The following is a 25,925-nucleotide window of genomic DNA, read 5'->3' as shown; positions in this document are numbered from 1 at the left end:
TGCTTGCTTTGTGAAGAGAAGGAACCTGAAATACTATCCCAGCTTCAGGATCTGTGTCAGGCAATCCGGGATCCGAAAAAAAAAAAAAAAAAGAAAACAGGCCGAAAATACATCTCGGTACTCCCCTTGAGAAAGTTGTGCACTTCTAGGAGCGTCCATTGCACAAACACTATGAGAGAAATTTCCAGTTAAAGATCGTTCCCTCGCCTGGAGTCTCCGGAGGCCGCGGCAGCAGCGGCGGCTCCGCGGTAACGCCGCGTCCCAGCGCTGCGGCGGGCGCGGGTGCCTCTTCGTCGCTAGAGGCCACCACATGCCCGCTGAACGAGCCACCCGGGCGGATCTCCGGATTGTTCGCTACAACGGGAGAATCCATGCTGGAACCTGAAATTCACAGATTACATAACAAAATTGCACGTATTGCCCACTTTTCTGGTCCTATATCCAGATGAAAAAATTTTTGCATAACTCTTGTGGCCAACTGTTTACGGTAATATTTATCTTCACAGCCACAAGCTGTAATTACAAGAGTTTAGCGTTGTGTATGGCAGGGAGTTTGTCAGCAATGGCAACAAGCATTATCTATCTTTCAAAATCTTGAAAGCTGAATTTTTGAGGACGGGAATGTTGATGAATCTCTTCAAATTATGCCCCTTTCTTTATGACCGATGCTTGAGTATCTTAATTTTTAGACAGCTATAAACTCTAGACATTAATAAAAGGTTTCTTTGGTTTTGTTTTTATGTTTTTTTTCCTGCATAGTAGCAATGTTATTTCCAGTGGAACACGTCCATTCACAAAATGTCTTGCGAACTGGCTTGAGACTGTTGTGTGGTGAGATTAACTAAGAAACAGAGCCTGGGCACTGAAATGGCTTCCAAAAATTGATAATTTGTCTTACTGATAAGGAATGAAAAAGTGGTTTTTTCCCTTCACTGGCAACTTTAAAATCACAATTTCTGTCCACTTGCAGCAACTTTACATGTTTCCTTCTCTGAAATTGCTCTGGCAAGAGTTGCTTCCAGTGTATTTGTTTGATGCATCTTGTGCTTTAATTTCTTGTATGCGTGATTCAGGGGTGTAGATCTGAGCCAAAGCCGGCACTTTTTCTCTGAAAGTAGCAGACCATTAACTTCTGTTCTAAAGAAGTACCGTATAGTTTGTCAGCTACTTCAGCTTGTTTGTTTCTCCTTCTTTTCCCTGCCTGCTCCGTTGTTCCTCTAAACTGAAATACATTTTTCTCAAATTATATTCCTCATTTTTGTTGCTTTCTATAGAGCCTTATAACAGCCTATCCAATTAACTCCTTTGGACTTGTCCGTAGGACGTTGGAAAGCAAAAAAATTGACCCCTGAAGTCTAGATATTTATTGAAAGTGTCTTTACCACAGCTGATGTTATGATTTTGTGCCTTTAAGCATCTGATGCATATTCAGACTTTCAAAAGGCAAATGAATACGTCCAGAAGAAGCAGCCATGCACCTGCTTCACCATTAGGTCATGCCTAGTACTATGAGCCTCTAGCATAAGGGCAGTCCAAACTGTAATACGTTGATGCTTATGTTTAATGTGGTATTTTTTTCAAACCATTCTTTTATGCCAACCTCTAGATGTGTGGCTCAAGTAGGTCATTTCAGTGTAGTCATACAGTTAAAAATATCATAAAGATACAACTTGAAAAGAAACAAAAAATTTTACTGAGGAAGGAATTATGAGGAAGCAATGCATAGTAAAAAAATACTTGTGATTTCACAATGCCAAATGTGCAAGCAGAGTCAGTGCTTGAGATGCTTTTGCTGCGTAGTTCAGGAAGTGGGGAGGACGGGGGGTGCCGGCCTCTCAGGCATTATTCTTTCCTTGCTTCCCTCTTTATAGATCCTTCCTTTTTCTAAATGATTCACACACAGGACCAGGCATCTCCCAGCAAAACTTTAGAAACCTTTATAGGTCAGGGTGTGGACATTGTGAAATGTTTTACCGGCTCTTCTACCTGTTCTCTCTGCTTCAATAATAGCATGCAAACAATGTTTTTTAGCAGTGCTATAACTGCTAGGTTTTCTTGTCTTCTCTTTCTGAAATGACTTCATTAATTTTGCATCTGTATTAACAAGGCAGGCAGAAAGCAAAAATCTTGCATTCTACAGAAATGTCTTGTTCATAAATAAGAAAGAAACCTGCCAACGTGTGGCCACATCACCAGAAGGAATGTGTGATTAATAGTGCAAACCATTACTGCATTACCTCATTGCAGACTTCTTCCAGAGGATCAACAATTCACCTACCAAAGCTGCGTATTGTAATATACCTTAATAAGTTTTAACATTTCTACAAGTGAAATGAGCTATGACTCATACACATTCTGGAGAGCGTTCAAGTCTGTCAGAAATCACGTTGGAGGATTATTTAGTGCAGGACTTCCTTAAATGGCAGGTGAAACTACAAGGAGCGATTTGTGAATGCAGATGGTTTCAGCCGCCTTTTATAGACTGTGAGTTCCTGTGTCTTGTTAGTTTGCAAAAGTATTGTTACATCATTCACTTAGCCTTAGAAATGACATTATCTCCTACTGATATTTTTTTGCTATCCTATTCCATTTATGGAAATAGAATCTATTCACTTTGAGTGTGTTATTTTTTGTGACGCTTCAAGTTTTTAAAATTCTTTGGGCCTGGGTCAGTCACTTCCTTGATGTTGAAACAACACTTCTGTGTGTATTTAATACTGCAGTAGAATAAATACCAGCTAGCAGAGTTCAATCAGTTTTAATACAATGAATTAATAAAATAATTTTTCAAGCAATACAGTATCACAGTCCTGAAGATTTCTTTCCCTTCAGGACGCTGATCTGAGATTGAGAGAGAGGAAGAAGCACGTATGCCATCTCTTTTTTAAAGTTTCCCAAATACTACGAAATCACCAAAGACACCCAGGCCTAGTGTTCTGTGCAGGGCTAATTTTAGCAGGGCTATTGGCACGTGTAAACCGAAGAGCATCATCAGAGTATGTGCAGGGTCTTGACCGGCAGTACACACTTGAAATGAATCAATCCAATTATCTCTTCAGTGCGATCAGATACAGAAAGGATTGCTGTAACTAGAGAACGGTATTATCTAATAGCTGGGGTAAGTAGAAGCTGTGAAGTGATGAACTTTAATTTAGTCGCTATCAGTGACTTTCTTTGCAGCCTTGAGCAAGTTGTGTCATCTCTTTTTCCAATTTCTCAAGCAATAAAATGGGAATGATAATACTACCCCCATTAATTATCTCCCTGACTTCATCTCTCAGCATGTTGTGAGAATATAATGTTAACAGTGCATGTAAGTGGTAAATATTAGTATAATTATTTATTATTTAGGGTGCAGACCTACCCTAAATACATTTAGAAATGCATAGCTTATCTACCAGAACACAAATTCAGAAATAATGAATAACCACGAGATGTAGGGCAACATATGGCCGGTGACACAGCATCATAAGCTGTTCAACAAAGAAATCTGCAATTATACATAGTGTTCTAAAGCCATGAAAAATTCTCCAGCAATAAGCCATTTTTGCCATAGAATACTTGCTTTCATTTAGAAAACAGAATGTAGTGTAACTAATATTGATATGTTTACGGACTAATTGGTTTACTTCACTTATTAAAAACCAGCAACCTGAATGGATGTGTTAGAGCCGTGGATGTGCGATGATGTTAGTGAACGGAGCGACCAGTGTTGTGAGCTGTACTGGTCTGACCATTACAGAATGCAATGACACAGCCGTAAGAGCAGGTTAAAATCATCAGGGCAGGGGAGCGGAGTGGGAGTTCTGCTGCATCGTGGCCGGTACCATTTGGACCATAGCTGAGCGTAACGCAGGAAGGCAGGGAGGGCATCTCTCATCTCTGCGTGAGAAGACACTAGGACACGAGTGAAGCCAATGCATTGCTCAAGAATGTGAAATAAGGACAGGCGTGTTCTATAAAGCACTTCAATTATTTGTTTTTCCTTCTTCTTTCCTTGTAGTTCAGCACAATCAAAACCTAGCGCAAAGCATAGATACTTCCCTTTGATTTAGAAAAAAGGGGCTACTTAGAAGTTTTTATAATTATTTGTATCACAGCAATGTGGTTATGCTCTGTAAATTTGATAAATGGATATAGCTTTAAGTAACACAGAAAATTGTTCAAGACGACCTAGGCACATTTTGTCCAGATGCTACAAAAACCAGGTCTGGCTTGTTGGATCTGGTAAGCCATAAGGAAGGACATTGTTAATTATCCAAGAGTTACTAATCCTGTATTACAAGTTTTACCCAATTTAAGGAAACCATTAGGTAATCCATTCAATGCTTTTGGGATCTCTTTGTGCAACAAGGGTGGAGAGTTGGGGGGGGGGTGGTGAAGGGGAATCGTGGACTGGTCCTAACATGCCAGTAAGAAAACATTGTATCATGGAGATGGACTTTGTTTATTCTAAATCTGCATTTTCTTTGAAATTTTCCCTTTCTTTTGTGAGCCTTGTTTCAAAGCAAAGCAGGTAACAGGAATCCTTTATGAAAGTCCCTTACGAGTAGGCATGAAAGCGTACAATGACAATTTTGCTCATGCATATGAGACTGCCCTGAACACTCTGTTTTATATGCAGACATTGACTTTGGAATGCAAATCCGTACAGACACTCATTATGCTCCATTTTGTCTCTCTTCGTTCTGCTTTACAATCTTCCTCGTCTAAACAGTCCTAATAATATTTCTCTTTTTCTTGCTCAGTTTTTAGCTTTGCGTACCACTGGAAATTTTCCTGTTGCTGTTAGGGTCTCCTGCGGAGTGGGTGCTTGGGCTGATGTGAGAAAGGGAAGAAGCTTGGATTTGGCTGAAGAACTGGGGCCTCTCCCCTTACGTTAGTATGCGCTGCATATACCAGTCTATCCTGACTACAGAACCCATCAACAAAAACAATGAACATGAATATGAAATCAAATAACTGAAATGTTTTTTTGAATTACATGGGTCACTGAGAAAGAATGAGAGTATCTGGAAAAGTACTTATACTCTTTGAAGGAAAGTGTGTAGAGGCAGTTAAAGAATATTTCTCTAAAGCTGAAGAATAAAGAAATGTTTCTAGGGTGACTGTTTTAGTAAAGTGTACTTTACAACAGTCCTGCTAATAATCCTGTTTTAAACGGTGACATTGAAAAGTTGTATATAGGGAAGTCTTAATAGTTTTGCTTATGTAAATGTCACCTGTAACTTGTGTCACCTCTTTTCTTCTTTTTTTTGTGTCCTTTCAGTTTTATACCTCCTGAAACAATGAGGCTTTTGCAGTCCTGACCTGTGTCAGTAACACTGCCACTTTGGGTTGGTGCATATGTAAGAAAAAGCAAAATCGGAAATTCCAATGACCAGAAAAAGTAATGGAAAAGAATTTATTATTGGCTGCAGTGAGGTATCTGATGAGAGACATAAGACCAGGAGAAAAGTCGAGAGATTATTCACTTTAAATTATAGTTAATTTGCAGAGCAAGAAATGAATCACAGAGGGAGATTCATGCCCCAGTGAGATGTGCATAATACAGATAGTACCAGCTCAGCCAGTCATTTTCATTGAATAGCTTTTCTTCAGCGTTTTGATGGCTAAAAGCCCTTTAAACTAACAATATCAGCTATACCTAGCTCTGTATGGCACTTTTCATTATTAGGCTGCAAATCATGTTAGGAGAGAGTTCACTGTAGTGTCCCTGTTTTACACACAGGGAGACCACCGTACAGCACGTAGTTGCACAGGAGGGCTGTCAGAGCTTAGCCTGCGAGGAAAGCCAGGAGTCAGCAGAACTTTTTACTTCACGCTTGCTGGTGGATCTCGTTGATGGTGGAAGATACCACCTGCCCATTCACGCTGTCATGGACAATTGCTTTGATCTTTCGATTGGTCAGCCCAGCAGGTTCTGAAAGAGAAAGAAAGGTTAATTAGACAAGAAGCAATGCTGAGACAAGATGATGCAGGGAAAGCTTCATTTACAGTAATTTACCAGCTACCTCCTCAACTGATTTATCTTTACATGGTTCCCTTTAAGTCGATACTTATTATTGCTCTTTGTGAAATGTACTGCCAGACAGTCACCCTGAATCTTGTCCGGGTCAGGGCAGATGAATAATACAGCTCCATCCCAGCCAATGCAAATCTAACTTCAGAGCAGATGAACCTAAATGTCTGTAGGTCATGCTCATGCCAGAATACGAATTTCCAGACATGCAGATTTTCTCTTTGCTCTCAAGCCCTAACACTGTTTTAGTCACCAAACTGTGCCTCCTCACGTACCATGAAAGCTTTAGTCTTGAGTCTGAGCTTTGGACAACGTGTTTGACTAATAGAGGTCAGTCTGAAGATAGTCCACAAGCGGGCAGACACAGCAGAACGTGCTCTGAAGTGCAGCCCTTCACAAGACCGATGAATCACTGAAATTATTCTCAAATATGGCCTACACGAGAATTAACTGCCATGCAAACCTCTCGTAGTTCATTCGTGTAAGGTTAAAATTATCCTGAGTAAAATTTGATTGGAAGTGACAATAATTAAGGGTCACTATAGACAACAAAATAAGGGACTTTTACCTTTAGCTTTTGATTCAGATTTTCTCGCTATCCTGTAAAGATAATAAAACAGAGAAAAAGAAAATATTATACTAATTTCAAGAAGTTATCCATCCTTTTCTTCTCACTGATTCTAAGGAGACCTCATACCGCTATGAAAAGAGATAAAATTTAAAAAAAAAAATTATGCTTTTCTACCACGAGAACTTTTCGGTAGTCTTAGGTACAGATACTCCCACCTGAAGCTGTTCCCGTGTGCGTTCATTATTGCTTCTACTGCGGACAGCTGCATTGTTTCATATGTTCTGAGCTGCTCAAATTGATCCCATTTTGGCTTCTGCCAAATAACCCCGTACTTGGTGCCGTGCTGTCCTGCCTCCCTGAGATTTTCAGTTATAAAGGCTGCTAATCTTCCTTTTTCTGATTTTGTATAAATAAGACAAACTGTATATAAGATGAGAGAATAAAGAAGAGAGAGGCCTAAAGATTTCTGAATGCAGATATTTCACACCAGGCAGAGATGGGGAAACCAAACAACCCATCAGCAGAGGGGCATACTGTACAGCTGGTGTGTGCTGGTCGTTGTAACTGCAGATGGCTGAACAAAAATGATCTAAACTTTTCTCCCGGCTTCTTTTTGATCTAGAATGTGTTCTGAAGACAGGAAATGACTGTGAATTTTATTGAAATTGGCATTTTTTTCCTGTGCTGAGACAGGTGTGCTGTGGGGCTGTAGATTTTTTTTTTTTTTAAATAAAAAGTTATATTAATTTAGGTGATCCAAATTACATGGGTGCAAGTTTTTCTGTATACTAAGTGGCTCAAGCTTTTTATTATGATCCATCGCATTAAAATACCAACCCTTGATGTAGTATGGAACTCACAAGCTTTGATTAAGCATAAACAAACAAATAAATAACCCAAATATGAGAACTCTCTTCTCATCTATTCCAGTCAGGGCGGCTTTGCCTTACCCGTCAACATTCCCTTCCAGCAGCAGGCGGTAAGTGGAAATTTCCTTCTCCAGGCGGGTTTTGATCCCAAGAAGAACCTTGTATTGGTTATTTTGCTGCTTAATGTCATGACGAACCTGGCTTAGCTCTTCCTCACATTTGGAGATGATCTGCTGCATGTTTTGAAGCGCAACAGCGTAGTAATTCCGAGTGTCAGCCAAGGTGTCTTCCAGCATGCGTTTCTGACAGAGCAGATAATACCAACACTATGATTATTATTTTTGTCATAGATATAATGCAGAAGTGCCAACAAATTTGGTCTCTGGCTAGAAGATTGCAAAATTAAGACTGTGGTAATTTAAACACTTATGCATTTGCATGATTATTCATGTGAAGACAGCAGAATCATGCAGCTGTGTCGTGCGTGCGTAGTGAGAGGCAAAACCGGAGTAATTTATCCCTGCCATATTCCTCCTGCTCCAGAGCTGCGCTCCTGTACCTGCTGCCTCTTCTGTCAGTTCCTGCTTTCGCTGCCCAGAATCGCGCCAAAGTCCCCAAGTCAGGGGTGTGTGAGCTTTAACCTGGGCAAGAGCCGAGTAATATTTTTGAAGATTCCCCACCAACATTTTTCACAGTTCAAATATTTCATGCATTATAATAAGGGTTGTAAATGTGAAATTTGTATTACTGTCTGTCTTCTTGGACATTTTTACTTCTTAGATCACCGAGTCAGCTATCCCATCTCTTCTTTTTCTTCTCCCCATATTTTATTCTAATGAGAGATATAAATTTTTCACTTCTTGGTGATAGTTGCTGAATCTATTTTGCATATTCTGGCAAAGTCAAGCATGGTCCAAATTCCAGTTTCACTGATGCTTTAATAACTACACTGAAGTTTAAATGAAGAATTGGTCCAAGACCATTTCTGAGAATACAGAACTAACAGGGACCAGCCAGACGTCTGCAATAGATACCTTACTCATCTGTGCCTGCAGCTCGATGTCCAGGGACTGTAAAGTACGTGTTAGATCCTTGATCTCGTTCTCATTGCGCTGTATCTGTTCTGGATTGGGGGTTGCTGCCAGAGACATAGCTGCGCTCTATAGAGCAAAAACAAGAGAAAAGCTTACTGATTCTGGTCAGTCACGTACAGCAACGGGGATCTGAAACGTGCAGAAAATAGCTGTTACCTGTTCTTTGTACCAACTGTCCAGGCTTTGACGATTCTTTTCAATTATGGCTTCATAATCTTCTCTTATTTCTGCTAGAATCTTGGCTAAGTCTTCAGGAGGTGCTGCATTTACTTTTACATTGATTTTGAAGTCTTGTGATGAGCGATTTGCTTCCATATCCTAGTCATGTAGTAGCAGAGGAAAGAAGCAAACTTGTTTATGAAAGTGGAAAGTTTTCATTCCTGTCTTGTCTTCTTCAGTTCCATCCTCGCACAATACCCAAAATATTTTTTTCATTATGGTAGGTTAACTTTTATATATATTCAGTTAACACTATTTGGAAGATTTATATATGGATAATACTGCGACGTGACTTAAACCAGTGACTTATATCTGCTTCCGTGGCAGAACTGTGCTAGAGAACTTAATAAAAAACATGTGAGAAGATCTCTTCATATAATGTTTCTGGAAGATACATACTTAATGAGGAAGCGCTGACATTTTTTATTTATTTATCTATTAGGAACCCAAAACCTTTGATGAAAATCTAACAGTAATTTCATCTTTCTTACCCTGTGTGTTAATATTTATGGAACTATAACTAAGTTTACAGGAGAGTAATGTAAAAGTTCTATGTAATTGTTAAAGGAATAATTGGATTAAAGCATATAATTACTGTGTAAACAACATAATTACAGGACAAGTCAAGCAGGTATGGTAACATTCCTTTTGGTGTAGCACAATCTTATGTGCTAGGTACCATTTTCAAAAGCGCCCAGGCAAAGTAGCATTTCAGGGTATGACATCACGGCCTCCAAAATGCAGATCAGCTGGACATGCTGATGTCTCTCTTGGTTGCCCTGCTTCCAAGAACTGTTTTATTGTAGCTGTTCAGTAGTATCCTTGGCTATAAGGGGATCGGCCAAAGACAGCTTCACCTACTGCTGTGTAACCCTTGTGTTTCTATTCTCTGTTTTAATAATCCACAGATACTGAGTAAGATGTTTGGTTCTGCATTAGGTAGTGACTGAAAACAACATCAGATCAAGCAAAATGCAAGCGGCATGTTGTCAAGCAGTGGCATTATGTATGTGGGAATAACAGAGACCACTGTGGTACAGCTCGGGAAGAATTCAGAGCAGCATGCTTTTTGACAATTATTGTGCTTAGGCTTTTGCAAGAATAAGTAATTTTACTTGACTTCACCAACCGTTCTTTGTCATTTTGATCCTTCAGGAATTCAAGGTCTGCTTAGTGCAGGTCAGCCTGCTCTAGGTGACCCTGCTTGAGCTGGGGGGGTGGACAAGGTGACCTCGAGAGGTTCCTTCCAACCTCAGCCACTCCGTGCTTCTGTGATTCCATGAAATGATATACCCAGAGTTGAGGGGAAAGTCTGTGATGAGTAAAACTCAACCACAGCCAGTAACGTTTCCGATTTACTTGAAATCTGAGTGTATTTTTATCTAAGGATTTCTGAGAACAATTCTGTCGAATATGTAAGTTATTATTAGCTATGTATGACAGATGGGTAGGTGACTAGAAAAGAGTGGGAGAGAATACAGCAATTTGTTATCCTTTCTGAAATCCCAATTTCATTGGTAAATTAGCACACCAACTTTGTGCCTCATCTGACTCTCTGGCTTCTTTAGAAACATGGTTAGGTTCTGAATCATCAATCCCATTTATAGATTGTGGATCTTACTCAAAGTTAATTACATGGTAGCGAAGATGTGTGTGATAGGATTTTACCAAGTGGAACTTTTTCTACCTCCTCGTGGTCTTTCCTCCTGAGGATGTGCTCTTCTCTCAAGCCTTCAATTTCCATTTCCAGATCTGTTGTAACAATGGTCAGGCCGTCGAGCTCCTTACGCAGGTTCTCAACATCAAGCTGCACTCCCTGCCTGCGAGACTTCTCTGCTTCATACCTTTATGAGGAAAGAGAAGATAAAGCATGCTTGTTGAGAACAGACTGCTTCTAGCCTTTTGTATAAGTAGTATCAAAGAGAAGCAGACTTGCCCAATCCTCTATGTAGGGCAGAGAACTAGAGAGAATTAAAACCCAAGGAAACAAATTCTTTTTCTAAAATTTGTTCTTTGAATATTCTTGAGTAGTCTTAAAAATAAGATGGGTTTCATTATTGGTTTTCTCCCTTCCTCACAACTCCTCCCTTATGGTATGAAATAATTGCTTTCTCTCATTTTCCTTTTTGCATTTTAACATTCACCAGGTTGTAAAAGCTTTGAGAATATGATTCTCAAAATTGCCAATAAAGACGTGAAAATAGTATCAACAGCCAATGCTTTCTGTAGTTTTTCCAAAATGATAACTTTTCAGTCCTTCAGAAAACAGGAAAAATGTCATGGAAGCCAGTGATTAACATTCCTCTCCAGCCTCTTGCAGTTTGCCATCTGTCGCGAGCCCAAGTCAGAAAGACACTGCTGTATCTTCTCTTAGGCATACGAAGCACTTTGGCTCCTCAAATTCTCTCCTTTTACTTCATTTTTTGTGGGCGCTATTGATGTTTCTAAATTTAATCCATCAGACTCATTCTATGATGTCCTGGTTTCGGGTTGAACCACGACATACGCTTCCAGTCTCTCAAAGTAGTTCCACCGTTTCCTTTTTATGACACTATGGAATGATAAAGAAAGGCAGGCAAGGCTAGCTAAGGCCTACGGTGTTCACAGTCTTTAAGTTTGTTACAATATTACCAAAAGCTGAGAGATTTTTTAATAGCTGATCATCATTTGTTGAAAATAAGACAAATCTTCATGAGTCTTAAGAAGTCTAACTTACAGAAATCCCATTCCTTTCCTTTTCAAAGATCTGCCTGCAAGTTTTCTGTCCAAACATTTTGGCTTTTCAGTTGGTCTGAGAACTATCTTTCAACAATGTGCTGAAAAACCAAGCTGTGTGCTGGTAGCCAAGGACACGCTGGCCCGTGCACTGTGGCAAAACCTACGAGAAGCCAAAGCAGCAGCTGCCGAAGGACAGGGCTTCCCTGCGGCGCTGGACAGAAGGGGTGATAAGCACAGGAAACAGATCTGAGCGGGACTGGGGAAGCAGAGAAGGGTTAATTTGTGTTCCCAGATGACAGTTTTAAATGCCTTTTGCACAAGTACCAAGTGTCTGCTGTAAAACCTGCTCTTCAGGACCTGAACTAAGTATCATAAACAGGGTGACTCAAGATTGTTCAGCAATCATTTGCGGTTTTTACATCCTTTTTATCCTTTCTGGGTTTCTTTTCTGTTCTACATTGGTTTTAGTTATCCAGTATCACCAGAAAACCTCAGTAAAATCAGTTCCTATTGGATTATCAAGAAAAAGCAATATTTTGCTTAATCGTCTTTCAAACTTAATCAAGAAACCAAAGAACAGCTTACTTGAGCCTGAAGTCTTCAGATGCCATGTTAGCGTTATCAATTTGTAAAAGGATGCTGGCATTGGTGATCTTGCCATCCTCAATCTGGAAAACAAAATCCAACAGGAGACTCAGTGTTGCCATATGGTGACGGTGAATAACCTGTGCTGTTTTAGACTCCCTGCTGCTTGCAGGAAGCATCTAAAATAGTAGAAGTCCCACGGTAAGGAGAGTACATGAATAAAAGAAGCTTAGTTCCCTGGTTCACTTAGATGTTTCTGCAATTTTTGTCCATAATCCTACTTTTCTCTTTGTCTTACTTTTCTGGATATGAAGCAGGAGCAGTCATCTTGTTCCTGACCAGGTAGAGGATGTGAATAATATTCCACAAACTTCATGGTGTGTTACAGAATAGCAGTCACTGTCTTCCTCTTTGTGAACTGATTTTGATTCTGTTTAGCATTGCTGGAAAAGCAGCCTTGGTCATCTTTAGGGCAAATTTCAGTAAGAACCATTAAGCTGTGTCTGAGTACAATCCAAATGCTGGAATTAATCATATGCTAAAAAATAAGCATGTGCATAAACAGCTTGCTGAATCAGTGCTGTGATTCCTCCGTGTGCTTCAGTCTGGAGTCGCATGGATTGTCATTTGGAGAAACACACGGGCATCTGGTTGTCATGGTCCGTTCAGTTATTCACCTGTACCTGTACTGAATCATCCAGCAGCATGGAGTGGTTAATTCGTGTTTCTGATTTTGCTATGGGATGTTGAAAATTGCCCTAAAAGGCTCAGGAGAAAGTGCAGAGCATCGTTCATGTGGTGTACTCAGCATGCACTGAGACTTGTAAGTCCCTGTTAACATGAAGCAGCTTTGAACTATAGGTCTGAATATGAAAAGCTCAGTATTCCATTCAAAATCTTTGAAAGGATTCTAGCAGGAACTTATACAGAATTAGCAGGAGCTAATAATTGTGGGATGTCGTGTCCTTTTCTGACAGAGAGGGAAGAGAAGCATGGCTGCAGTTCCAGCAGCTGCCTTCACTCAACACTTCCATAGCAAAACAAGGTGCGTTATGGCTGTACAGAAATCATTAGCCATTTACAGAGCTCTCAGCACCTTGAAGTAAAACTTCCCACACCTAAATGAATCACAAAGAAACAAGGAAATGACAAAATTGTCCTGAAGTGTCAAAAGTTTACCTCCTAGTAAAAAAGAAGGTGCCTGTGGAAGGTTTTAACTAATCTGTTAACGGACTGTATATTCTTGAGCAATTAGCAGCACACCTCGGTTACTGCCCTGGGACATGATCAAGGCCAGCTGAAGAAGTATAGCAATACCCTAAATGTGTCGCTGCCTGGATTTTGCTGTCAGAGAAGAGGCAATTCTTGAATCCATCCTTAGAGAATGGTAGATTTTACTATGGGAGGTAATAAGGCAATGAGAAAGCAACACGTGAGCTCTCCAACTTTGTGCCGCTTCATAATCATGCAACACAGCAACACATTTATATAAAAGCTTTATGACTCACTCTGTGCAATCTGAAAGAATAAAGAATACAACAAAGGAGTTACAATTGTCAGTGCTTCGCCAGCTGCTGTCCGATATTGATTGCTATGCCAGTTAGTGCATTTCAAATGTGGACGTTTATCTGTTTATAGATATACAGATTTCTTTACTACATCCATCATGAATATGAGTGCATCACTAATATCAGTCTGCAAACTTACAAATAACTTAATTAAGAACTCACACATTATTATATACGAAATACACTCAAATTCCTTCTCAAAACAGATTTTTTTCAAGAAGGCTTCCTGCACTGACTTCTTCCTCAGCGTGTCTTGTGTCCTTTGTCCAACAGCATTGCTCCTGTCTCCTTGAAAGCTCTGTAAATCAGTTTGCTTACGTAGCAGTACAAGATGTTTGACTGAGACATTTACCTGGAGAACTGGTGCTATTTTACTTTGTATCTGGGTAAAAATGGAGGCAGGCTGGAGCAAGGCAACTTGCTGCTCCACCTGGCACGTTCATCCAGAACTCAGGTATCCAGGGAAGAGTGTGGTCCAAAGTGCGGGACCCAAATGGTTACATGCCTCCGAGTTCAGCCAGCCAGCACATCATAGACTTTCTGGGTTAATTTTGACCTAAATTTTGTCTAAATTTCATTTTAGGTGCTAAATTAGCTTCACTTTTTTAATTCACAGTTAATTAATTTAATTATGGTTAATAATTAGATACTATATTTTCACTCATTTTGCTGGCAGTCATGGTGCTAATTGCAATAATTTATAGGGAAAGTAAAAATTCTGGGTTAAATCACTGAATTGTCAGCTGTAAGTAATCCTTTAATAGCCCTCCCCCCAGTTTGAGCACCACATTCAGTACGTACTGGCTGAGGCAGCCATTAGTCTGACAGGTGCCTGTCGCCAGTGGGAGCCGTTTAAGTGGTGAGTGTTAAAAATAAGTGCTTTGGGTACAACCTGTTCAAAAGTGAGGGCTTTACCCCCATCAGCATTATGTTTTTAGTCTTACTGTCTTCCTAAATCTTTCTGATTTACTAATTCCTAATCAGTGTGAACACATTTATATTCTTGATGAACAAGTTTTTATCTCTGGATCAGTTTAAAAAAGTGCTCAAGTGATAGGTCTGGAGACGGATGACCTTTCTTTATCCTTAAAGCAGAAGTAGGTGATGACAATTCTGGCTCTCCTTACACATTGTCTGTGGTCGGAGTGCCTCATCTTCTGCCTGGAGGCAACACATTTAACAGGGAGCAGGGAGTTTGATTAAGTCCCTGGCCTCAATCAGCAAAGATGCGGGATAATACCATTTCCAAGCCCTTTTGAAAAAAATTTTGCAGGGTCTTGAAAATGCCGAGTAACCGTGTTATAAAAACCGGAGGGAAAACTACAAGATCGCATTTGGAATAGCTTTGGGTTTTGCCCTGTATGGCTATGTAAAGTTAATTACACTGATTAGTCACACAGATGGTTACAGTGCTGAGCATGTTCATTATGAATACAGATTAATATTATGCTTAAATTTGAAGACACGTGAGTTTGGTAGATTGAAAGAGTTACTGTTGAACGTTAATATTAACTACTGGCAGGAACCAGAAATTCTCCTTTTAATTATAGTGAAAACATCCACAAGGAATTTGTCACTGCTATTTTCTTAATTACAATGAAGTATTTTTCCATCTGATTACATAAGCTCATTGGACCCAAAACTCCTGTAGTTTCATTGTCTGCTACCACAGGAATCAAAGAAATGGAACGCACCTGTCTGTCTAAAGACAGCCTGCATGAAAGAAGGCAGTCTCTTCAGCTTGCCTGCTTTGTAATTTGCTTGGATACATGTGCAGTCATAAAGACCAAATTCTGCCAGACATCGTTAGTCAAACCACAGTTTCATGTAGAGAAACGAACATTGGCAGCAGACAACTCTCTTTATACTACCAGTCTTTGCAGAATCCCCCTTGTCTCCTTCCAGCCTTTCTTTCTTGTAGCCTGCTCTCCTCCTTGTGAACACAAAGAATGTTTATGCCCGGGTCCTGTAACCACTTTCATTAGTATTTCTAACATTTAAAAGGTTTTATTTGACTTTCTTTAAAGGAAAGCCATCAGCATAAATGAGTACCCAGATTCCTTAAAAGAGCATAGAATGACATAGTCACTTATAGCTCTGACTTACCTGTCTTTGCATGTCAGTGACGTTTTGCTCGTATTGGTTGAAGTCATGCCTCTTTCCGTGAGACTTTGTCTTGTGCCACTCTAGGATGCAGCTTTCCAGCTGAGCGTTAGCTGCTTCTAAGGAACGGACCTTGTCCAGATAGGCAGCCAAACGGTCATTCAGGTTTTGCATAGTCTGTTTCTCATTCCCACCCAGGAAGATGCTTTCCCCATGGTGCTCGCCGAAGCCTCCCCACGGCGCCCCTCCTCCAGCAGCCAGCCAGAGGGGTCTGGCAGAGGAGAAGGAGGTATATGAGCTGCTGGCACCACCATCTGCACTTGAAGGTCTGTAAGAAGTTCCTTGCTGGGTCAAACCACACCCTGAACTACCCCTGAGGGACTCAGAAAAAATTTGAAAAGGGCCTTGGCTGGAACTCATGTTTAGCTCTGTTGTGAATCTAACCCAATGTTTGACTGACTAGCACTGAGCAGCTTCTTAGCCTTCCCTAAGCAGCTTTATGCCTTTTCCTGTGGGAGTTTCCCTTCGATGAATGACTACAGCAACAAGATTGTGTCATCATGGAACGTGCTTCCTCTTGGTCAGTTCTGAAGCATTTATGAGCCTGCACACACTGTTGTTGTTATTTGGAATCAGCCACGCACCGGATTGCTTTCCTTTTGGTTGTTTTGGTTTGTTCTTTTTTTTTCTTTTTCTTTTCATATTGTAATAGTGAGGTGTGGCTAAAATCAGTAGGTGTGGAACAGGATCAGCTCTGCCTCAGACTTTTTTCTAATCCCGTAGTTAATATATTATGTTTTCCTGCTTATGAGGGGAAGAGTATTGTCCATTACAGAATAACTGGAGAGCTGGGGCAGGGATGGGTCTCTCAAGACACTTTCTTTCTGTTGTAATTCTCAGGCTTTAGCACTACAGCAGTCTGTGAATCCTGAAACGCAGCGTGTCCTATCGAGCTGTCATTAACGTACCGAACAGCTTCAGCCTGTATGAGACCTGAGGCTTTAACGAAGTCATCTAGCCTCTGTCATTGGACTAAAGCTCCAGTCCAAAGTGAGCAGGGCCCAGCTAGTCCCTTCAGCTGCCCGTTTCCAGTTGAAATACATGAGAATTAGGTACTTAACAATCTTTTTCATGATTTGAGGTGCAGTCATATTTCAGTAGTCTTGTGGAAATAGACAGTAATGCAGGAATTTCTTGCTGGTACTAGTATTAATACTATTAAGATATTTATATGTTTAGCTATAGAAAATATTTAGAATATGAGTTTGTAACAACACTCGAAAAATTCAAGTGAGTATTTAAAGCTACCAGCCCTAAAAATTGACCTGGCAATCATGGAAAAAATAGTCTTTCTCAAAAGTTTCAGTGACCTTCTGTCGATCTTATTCCATCAGATATAGAGTGGGTAAGTCTGGCTTCTGCAAATATTTTCTTATTCCTCATGCTGATAAGTAGGTGGTGAATTGTGAAGCGTTCCCATGGCAACAGCTGGGGTTATTGGGTTTTCCTTGTCTTTCGGAGTCATTCTAGACCGCGACTGAGGGATAGGGTGGAGGCTGAAGATTTGGGAAGAGGTGGAAAGCTGAGTGGGCATGGGTGCTCTCGGAAACGGTGCAGCTATTTTTTCCTTACTGCAGTTGAAGGCTCAGCTCTTTAACGAGATCTTACTTAGCACTGTTGCTCATTCTGAATGGTGGGGTCGGAGGGACTGTACAAACCAGAATTACACTATCCTGGAAGAAACCCGAGGGAATCTTTTTTTCTCTGGCTGTTTCATTTGAAATTTTTCAGAATTAAAGAACTGCTGCACTGCATCCTTTCCTGGGATGCCTCCTAGGCCTCATTTTCTGACTGGGGCAGGTTTTGAGCTCCTCCTTGTGGCTCTATGTCAGCTCTGCTCAGCACCTGATGATTTTCTTTTTACCAGTTGTTTCCATCGAGTACATATTCCTTCTTATTCCTCGTACACTTCATTGCATAGAAATGCTAACATTTTTAATTGTTTGGGGAAATTAGTCATTGAAGATACGGTTTTCCCCTAAGTACAAGGTATGGCTATCACAAAATATTCTGGTAACAGCTACCGTTAATAGCTACAGTTTGGCATCCACTCCGCTGCTTGAGAGTGAGGAGAGCTTGAAGCACCAGACGAAAGATGAAGGCCTAACTTGAAAAAAACCCAAATTATAACAGAACCACTGATAGCCTGCTGTTCAGTTCATCTCAGCAGGGATTAAATTCAAACTGAATTTTCTAGCCTGGCAGGTCAGCAAGCTAATGTTCTATGAAATATTACATTGAAATATAGATACCTATGTATGTGCATAATATTATGTAAAATAAAATGAATCCTTTTTTCATGTGAAATTACTCAGTGAGATTCACAACTTGGCTGGCAGTGAGGCTGACAGTTTGTGAGACAGAGTAACCTCTGTCTTACTGCCTGATAGTTTCACGGAATATCATGCCATCAGGAAAAACAGAATTGTATTTTTTCTGGCAAGTAATACAAACCAGAATTGACCTGGCACATCGGAAGTGTTTCCTCTGAAGCTCAGCCTTTTCAAACTGGAAAAGATTCCACACAGTTTTCATCAATACATGTTGAGGATCCATGGAAAAGACCAAAAAACTTACTTCAGAACCAGACACGGCTCTCCTTTGTCAGGCTGGCACTATGGGACTTGTTTTTAGTCAACTATGGAATCCACAGGGTCCAGAATGAAAACAATGATCGGACTAAGACAATGAAATACTGTCAGCAGATGGCACCATTAGCTGGTGACTTCTCTTTGTTTCGTACAAACTGCTCTCTGTAAGCTGGGGAGCTGCTAGGCAAGCCCAAGCTACTGGGAACCGGGGAACGCGTAGTCCCGAGTTGCTTTCTTTGGGAAAATTTGTTTTACAGGATTGAAACATGAAAAGCAAACTGAACTGAATTTATAGGCTGCAGCTTAAGTATTTAGTCTGGAGAAGAAGAGGCTGAGGGGAGACCTTATTGCTCTCTACAACGGCCTGAAAGGAGGCTGTAACGAGGTGGGGGTCGGTCTCTTCTTCCCAGTAACAAGCGATGGGACGAGAGGGAACGGCCTCAAGCTGCGCCAGGGCAGGTTTGGGTTGGGTATTAGGAAAAACTTCTTCCCCGAAAGGGCTGTCAGGCCCTGGCCCAGGCTGCCCGGGGCAGGGGCTGAGTCCCCATCCCTGGGGGGATTTAAAAGAAGGGCAGACGTTGTGCTCGAGGACATGGTTTAGTGGTGGGCTTGGCAGTGCTGGGTTAACGGTTGGACTCGGTGATCTTAAGGGTCTTTTCCAACCTTAACGATTCTGTGATTCTATGATTCTATAGGCAAAACAGTTTGACATCTATGTTGTACAGGTAAATATCCTGCAACCATCACTTGCTGATTCAACTCCTCCATCGGAAATAGAAAAGGATGGCTGCCCTTGGCTGTAGAATTTCTCTCTTTCTGTCTAAGCAATACATAGAATAATCACCTGATTTCTGCATCAGGAAAAAATATCATTTGTACTGTTTGGTTTTTCTTTTCTGGTAGATTGTGATGTTACTTTGCAAGAACCTCTTCTCAGTTCTTTCCAGTGAGAATACCAGCAGGACGTGTGTTTCTTAACAGTGGTATGCCAATGATCCTGCAGCCTTGTTCGTGGCTAAGCTCTGGGGCTGGTGCCAGCAGTGTAGGTACAGGTTTTTTAAATGTCAGAAAATAGAAGACAGAAAAATAGTGGCCCTAAGGATGTTTGAAGGAAAATAAAATACATAATTCTAGAAATGATACAATTTTTGTAGATACTGTTATGTGGATTGAAATTCCCAGCGATGCGGCTAACGACAAATTTTCCAAACAATTTATGTTAGCAAAATACAGCATTTAGGTAAATGTTTTATATGCTTCTGAAGTTGGAATTTACCAGCCTCTTAAATCTTTATAAGCATCTGTCTTCAATTACACTAGTGTAGATTTGCAGACGAACTTACTGCTGGAAAAGGCAGTGTTGCTAATACATCAGCTACAGTAATGACACAGGTGGTGACTTTCTTCCCTATGTATGAGAACCAAAATCGTCACAGCAAACCCTGCTTGAACAGTTCATTTCACCGGGGCCTTGCCTGGTGCTTCCTCAAGAGCTACGGGAATTTGCCTTTTTGCTGAAGGAAGTGCAGGAACATAAACATATATATGGGAAAATACTACTTTTTTCAGAGGTGCATTTTATTTGTGCATGAATTGTGGTCATGTTGTGCACTTTAAATTCAGAACAAAGAGCTTGAGGATTTTTTGCATTATCTTCTCAGTTTTTTACCGATATTAGCTTCAGATTCCTGGGAGAATCTTATGGCACTTTATCTCTGTCCGTTCATCATCATCTTTATTACTATTATTACAGTTACTCTTGCTACTGTTGTTGTTCTCCACCGAGCATCTCTTGGTTTGGGTTACAGGAAGCACTGTGTTAGGGAGGGTGCATGGTCATGTGTATGGCAATGCCATACTGGCTTCAAAAAAACAACATCAGACCGGGCGTATTTACACAAGCAGAACAGAAACTTTATTATATAGCTTCTTCCATAAGGAAACTGTATAGCTACTGACAGAAAACAAGCTTGTCACCTCTGACCCGTAGAGCCAGACGATCATGTAAAAAGGGAGAGCAAATGTAAGGAAAGACATAAAGCTGTTGCACATTCTTGGATTACATTCTTGTGATTTGGCGAAAGTAAAAGGGTATTTCTCTTAGCATTAGCCAATGCGTAGGCTGCACTGGTTTGATATGCTGTCATATGCAAGAGGGGATTTGGTATTTCTTTATTAGAATCTCCTTTCACGAGTAGAAGGTTTTCCATCATCTTCCATGCCCACACGAGTTCTTCCACTCAGAGATCCTGTTGTCGGAGGAAAAAAAAAAAATCAACTAGGGAAAAAAAAATGCCCTGCTGACACACCGAGGAGCTGTGCGATGGGGTTTTTGTTGTTTGTCTCCTCACAAGGTCTTTTTCACATGTCAAAGGGGGAGCTGCCTTTACATCTTATCTTCTCTCCCTACTGGTCCACATCCAGTAAATCTTAAGAGTGCACATCGCGTGTCGGATTTGCATGTATCTTGTGTGTTGTGTGAATCAGCAGAGGAACTTAGGAATCTTTGGGAGATTTCAGTATTTTAGAATCCCGTGAGGAGTTCATGCAATCATTTTGGCAAGCTACTGGTTTCAAAAGTGCGCGTAAAATAAGACAAAGTATTATATTTTTGTCTCTAAATGATAAAGAATGGGGTCATTGCGGAGAGAATGTAATCTGTGTTAGTAAGAAGAAATCCTAATTAAAAAAAGATAGGTTTATTTAATCCTATTTTGTCAATTTGTTTCAGCCCCTCTTTAAATCGAAATTTTTCTTACCATCCTTAGGGATCACTCCTGACATCCTGTAGAAAAGAAGAAACATTGGATTAATGACCATCACTGACCCTGTCCACTGAAACCACTGATCCACGTAGGAACCACTGTGTGTGAACAGCCATGGTCTCACACTGCTTTCAGTGGGTGGTTTCTCAGGTGTGTTGTTCCTAGTGTTATTGTTAAGGTGCTTTCTCTTTGAAGGCCACTCCTAGGTACTCGATAGGAGATAGGAACAGCAGTCAGACCAGTTCTTGGTCCTGATATGTCTCTGTGTATTTCTCCTCTTCTCAAAATGTCATAATCTAGAAACAATATAAGGAGCTGATTCCTCCTTGGAAATCAAAAGTAATTCTATGTGTAGATCAGATATGAGAAATGGGCACTAAAATGTAGATTTTACTAAAGTAAGCTGTGGTCTGTACCAAGTTCTTTTCTAGTTGGGAGTACTGGTGTATGATGATGAATATTTTCACCTCTGTGCACAAGCGTAGAAACCCAAGAGCTAAAGAAATAATGAGAATGGGTTTTTATAGGTTATTTCAGGCTGAAGGCTGTTATTCCAGTGCAACAAGAGGATTATGTAAGATATACATATGGTGCCTTCTATAATTCATTGTAGTCAAAATGGTTGCATTTATATTTTCAGATCACCAGCACAATTGATCTGGAGATTTAGCTTGCGTTATACCAACGCCTGGGAATTTGCTGGGCATCTGTTTTGCCAGTACTCAAAAGGCTGTGTATGCAGTGAATGTAATTTAGTAATCTGGAGTCAGTTTAGCAACCACAAATTACTGCTTTACAATGTGTCATGTTATTAACCTTATCTAATCATCATAGGATTTGTATATAGTAACGTACTGAGAGTCCTGGCCCTCCAGCAACTGGCGGTACGTGGCGATTTCTTGCTCCAGGCGAGTTTTGATGTCCATGAGCATTCTGTACTCCTGGTTCTGACGCTCCATGTCACATCGAAGTTCACTCAATTGCTCCTCGACGCTGGTGATGAGGGCCTGAATCTGTGCCAGCTGTGCGCAGTATCGTGCTTCTGTATCTCGCAAGTTGGCTTCCAGTCCGGCTTTCTAAAGCAGAATAATGTCAGGTTAGCATGCAGGTTTGTCCCACAGAGGGGGGGCCTAAGGAGAGGCAAGATAGAGAGGGAGGAAGGGGAGAGCGTGCTAGCAGGGACTTGCGATGTGCTTGGGACAGCTCCGTACCATGCTGAGCTGCGACTGGAGCTCAATCTCCAGGCCCTGGACCGTGCGTCTCAGTTCTGTGATCTCCGATTTGCTGGTCTGTATCTCTTGCGTATGGGTGGCTACTTCGCGGTTCAGTTCATCGGTCTGAAAGAAAAAAACAACTGTAAAATCACATACGTATTGTATAAAAAAATGTTCAATTATTTTGAGAAAGGGAGGACCCATCCCATCTGCTGGGGCAGTAATAATGAGGCAATGCATCAGTTTGCTGTTTATTGGCGTAACTGTACCTGAGTGAGGAACCAGGCCTCAGCATCTTTACGGTTCTTCTCCGCCAGAGCTTCGTACTGTTCCCTCATCTCAGAGAGAATTCTGGTCAGGTCGACGCCAGGAGCCGCATCCATTTCCACGTTGATTGTTCCACTGAGCTGATTTGAATACTCTTTCATTTCCTGCATGGGCAGAAGGCAGAGGACACAAAAAAGATCAGGCTCTCTCTTCCCATATGCTTTCTGCCATCAGCAACCCATGCAGTGGTATGCAGTACTTTTCTTAGCAAGTATCATAGGTGGAACACATATAAAAACGTTTATCAGATTTTCTCTCATCGCATATGCTGTTCTGCTCTCTGTATACTCACACACAACACACACATATTGACGTGTAACTTATACGTGTGTTTCTTTCACTCAGCTTAACTATCTCAGTGACCTGTTGTGCTTATGAATGTCAAACTGAAACTAATAGGTCTGAACAGTTTGGAATCAGAGAAATGCTTCTTGGGACACGCTTTGGATTCTTTTAATATTACAGTTTTCTTCTTATTAATCTATAATGTTGTCATTCTGGGTTTTTTGTTTGGATTTCCCCCTCCCTATCCAAGAGGCATAAATTCCAAAGGGAAGTAATTTCCTCTCTGCACTGTTACGGACTCTAACCTCCTCATGGTTCTTCTTTAGATAGGCCAGCTCCTCCTTCAGGGTTTCAATCTGCATCTCCAGGTCAGCTCTGGACAGAGTCAGCTCATCCAGGACCCTGCGCAGGCCGTTGATGTCGGACTCTACGCTCTGGCGCAGGAACAACTCATTCTCATACCTGCAGTTCAAAAAAGAAACAAGCATTGGAATGTGTACGAGTTTGTATTCAGTAGAGCTATAAAACTGTGAAATTTTACATTGAATGTCGGAGGAACAGTGGACTGTAAATGAAAACACACATTGAAAAGAAGTGTAAAGTGAGTAAAGGTCTTTTTTTCCAGCATCCTACTATGACATATGAAAGTACATGCATTGCCATCTGATGTTATTCTTGAGGAGTACATGACTTTGCAGAACCTGATAATGATTATCAGCATCAACAGAAGAGCTGTCACACAGGACAGCCCATTTACAGTGTCCTCTCAGATTTGGTGTGAAGAAAAGACAGACCAGTTCTGCCTAGGATACTAGAGGAGAAAATATAAACCTGCAGGTACCTCACTGCAAGATAAATCAGTTGCGCAAGTATCTTTATCATCCTTTCAGCAGTGTCTGAGGTACTGCTGAGTCCATGAGCTGAATAAGCCCCAAATTACTCTTTGTCTTTCTTTTCTACATTTCAGACTCTTCGAGAGAGAACTACTGCCACCAAACAGCAATGTCTTCATGCCACTCTGTTCCTTTTAAGTGAAAATCCCAACCTATTCCTCTCTTCTTTTCCGCTGTGATTTAGGCTAGTGAAAATAGTTAAGAGCATCACTAAAAAATTAAGACACGAACTATAATTTATTGTGTAAACAGCTCAGTGATCTGGATACTGTGTTCTACCAGGTTTATATTCCAAACTCATCCTTCATCACATTGACTCAGTTTGCCAGGGGTTTTTTCATCAGAAGTTACCAAGGAAAAATACCTATCCATAATTTCAAAATGTGTCCTTCAGTGACTGAAGAACTTTATTTTCTAGATAAAAAGTAATACTAAACTTCAGAAAACTGTTGTGAGAGAGAGACAAAGAGAGAGAAGACAAATGTGCCCCAGGTAAACTTACTTCAGTCTGAAGTCATCTGCAGCCAGCCTGGCGTTGTCAATCTCCAGAACGACTCTGGAATTGTCAATAGTGGCTGCAAGGATCTGGCAATCAGGAAACACAGAAAAAGGTTGCTGTGACTGATGGTGAAATATCGTGGTCCTGAGTACATAGTAGGTAGTTACTGAGGCTGTAAACCATCAAAGAAGGCAGAGAAAAATGGACGTCTGTTGTGATGTCACTGGTTAAACGTGCTTTTTGGATTGCAATAGCCATTTCAATGCGTTACGTTGCTCTTTGGTTACACTGCAATTCTTACGGCTTTTATAGAGAAAACCCCAAAATGCTAAGCTCTTTTCCACGTACCATATGCAAACCAGAGAGCTGAGATACCTTCGTGTAAAGGACATCAGAAACATAATGAGAAAATACATTTGTACAACACCTGATCTTATCTGTAGCTAGGAGAAATTTTTTCATCCTTTGAGGCCTACCTATCACATTCTTTACTCTTTGATTACTGAATAAGTATATTGATAATTCTAAACACATTTTGCCATGTTTTGCATACTTTTAGTGCAATCATTTTAATTTCAACAAACGTCACATTTTCAGGATAAGGTATTTGCTTTTTAAATGAAGAAAAATCTACTCTTCTGCTAGAATGCTCATAACCACAATGTATTTGGGTTTAGGGATTTCAGTATTTATTTTGTAATTGTTTTCCTTTATTTTAAAGAAATGGAATATGCAGTTCCACAATTCCAATGCATTCTTATAATTCCTCTACATGTGAATGTCATACCTTGTCTCGGAGCTCTTCAATTATCTTGTAATAATTATTGTAGTCCCGGGCTGGGCTGATGGGAGCTTGCTTCTGATACCAGTCTCGGATTTTAACTTCTAAATCCGAATTTGCCTCTTCCAGTGCTCGTACCTTGTCCAGGTACGAAGCCAGACGGTCATTCAGATTCTGCATAGTTATCTTTTCATTTCCAGAGAGAAGGCCATCGCCACCACCAAAGCCACCACCAACTTCAAAACCTCCCCCAAAGCCAGCTCCTGCCCCAAAGCCAGCTCCTCCACCAAAGCCAGCTCCTCCACCAAAGCCAGCTCCTCCACCAAAGCCACTGTAGCCTCCTCCATAGCCACCACCAAAACCAGAACACAAGCCACCACCATATCCACCTCCTACAGAGGAGACATACCTAGCTGAAGAGATGGAGACACCCCTGCCACCAGATCCTCCATGTATGCTCGGAGCTCGGCAGTTTACCCCTGTTCGGATGGAGGAAAGGCGAGAGCTGCCTCCACCGCACCCAAAGCCACCACCATAGGTAGAAGAAGAGCTCTGCAGGAAGGAAGTAGCCATAGCTGCAGCACAAGAAGGTGCTAATGCGAGTTATTCAGCTTGGTGTAGAAGAGGAAAGTACGTGCCTTCACTGCCCCGTGCTTCTTTTATATCCTCAAGATAGGGTGTAGGAGACAAACCCAGCCTGCAGCCCTCCCTCCAAAAATTCTCCTCCCTAGAGGTGAGGCCGATGATGATGACATTCCTCA

General features: G+C 40.9%; 2 protein-coding genes and 1 long non-coding RNA gene across 3 annotated transcripts in view; 1 reads left to right on the top strand and 2 right to left on the bottom strand.

Annotated features, from left to right (window-relative positions):
- The window catches only part of LOC148054237 (uncharacterized), a 170,353-nt gene that overhangs the window by 32,429 nt on the left and 111,999 nt on the right, over nucleotides 1-25,925 (top strand). The gene's annotated exons all lie outside the window — the stretch shown is intronic.
- On the bottom strand, nucleotides 5,430-16,223 carry KRT23 (keratin 23). Its single transcript, XM_009461946.2, has 8 exons — nucleotides 15,753-16,223; nucleotides 12,079-12,161; nucleotides 10,463-10,619; nucleotides 8,713-8,874; nucleotides 8,497-8,622; nucleotides 7,544-7,764; nucleotides 6,591-6,622; nucleotides 5,430-5,923 (listed from the first exon to the last, which is right to left on the bottom strand). The coding sequence occupies exons 1-8, from the start codon at nucleotides 16,167-16,169 to the stop codon at nucleotides 5,820-5,822; spliced, it is 1,302 nt and encodes a 433-aa protein (XP_009460221.2). The 5' UTR covers nucleotides 16,170-16,223; the 3' UTR covers nucleotides 5,430-5,819.
- LOC104009857 (keratin, type I cytoskeletal 15) lies at nucleotides 20,466-25,405 on the bottom strand. The gene is made up of 8 exons (XM_009461890.2): nucleotides 25,171-25,405; nucleotides 24,387-24,469; nucleotides 23,297-23,453; nucleotides 22,649-22,810; nucleotides 22,377-22,502; nucleotides 22,021-22,241; nucleotides 21,160-21,185; nucleotides 20,466-20,649 (listed from the first exon to the last, which is right to left on the bottom strand). The coding sequence occupies exons 1-8, from the start codon at nucleotides 25,342-25,344 to the stop codon at nucleotides 20,576-20,578; spliced, it is 1,023 nt and encodes a 340-aa protein (XP_009460165.2). The 5' UTR covers nucleotides 25,345-25,405; the 3' UTR covers nucleotides 20,466-20,575.

The sequence above is a fragment of the Nipponia nippon genome, unplaced genomic scaffold, assembly GCF_047370975.1.
Source record: "Nipponia nippon isolate SJK-2023a ecotype South Korea unplaced genomic scaffold, ASM4737097v1 scaffold_32, whole genome shotgun sequence".
In the NCBI taxonomy this organism is placed as follows: domain Eukaryota; kingdom Metazoa; phylum Chordata; class Aves; order Pelecaniformes; family Threskiornithidae; genus Nipponia; species Nipponia nippon.
The sequence above is the reverse complement of the archived record's forward strand: the minus strand, read 5'-3'. Positions and strand labels throughout refer to the sequence as shown.

Bases quoted from the DNA above. Each gene is read 5' to 3' on its own strand.
- KRT23 (XM_009461946.2), bottom strand. From the start codon at position 16,169: ATGAGTTCCAGCCAAGGCCCTTTTCAAATTTTTTCTGAGTCCCTCAGG. The intron at 12,162-15,752 runs GTAAGTCAGAGC...TTTGTTTTCCAG, and splicing joins TCACTGACATGCAAAGACAG to ATTGAGGATGGCAAGATCAC. The intron at 8,875-10,462 runs GTAGAAAAAGTT...CTACATGACTAG, and splicing joins GGAGGAAAGACCACGAGGAG to GATATGGAAGCAAATCGCTC.
- LOC104009857 (XM_009461890.2), bottom strand. From the start codon at position 25,344: ATGCAGAATCTGAATGACCGTCTGGCTTCGTACCTGGACAAGGTACGA. The intron at 23,454-24,386 runs GTAAGTTTACCT...TTTGAACTGCAG, and splicing joins GCAGATGACTTCAGACTGAA to GTATGAGAATGAGTTGTTCC. The intron at 22,242-22,376 runs GTACGGAGCTGT...ATTCTGCTTTAG, and splicing joins TCCAGTCGCAGCTCAGCATG to AAAGCCGGACTGGAAGCCAA.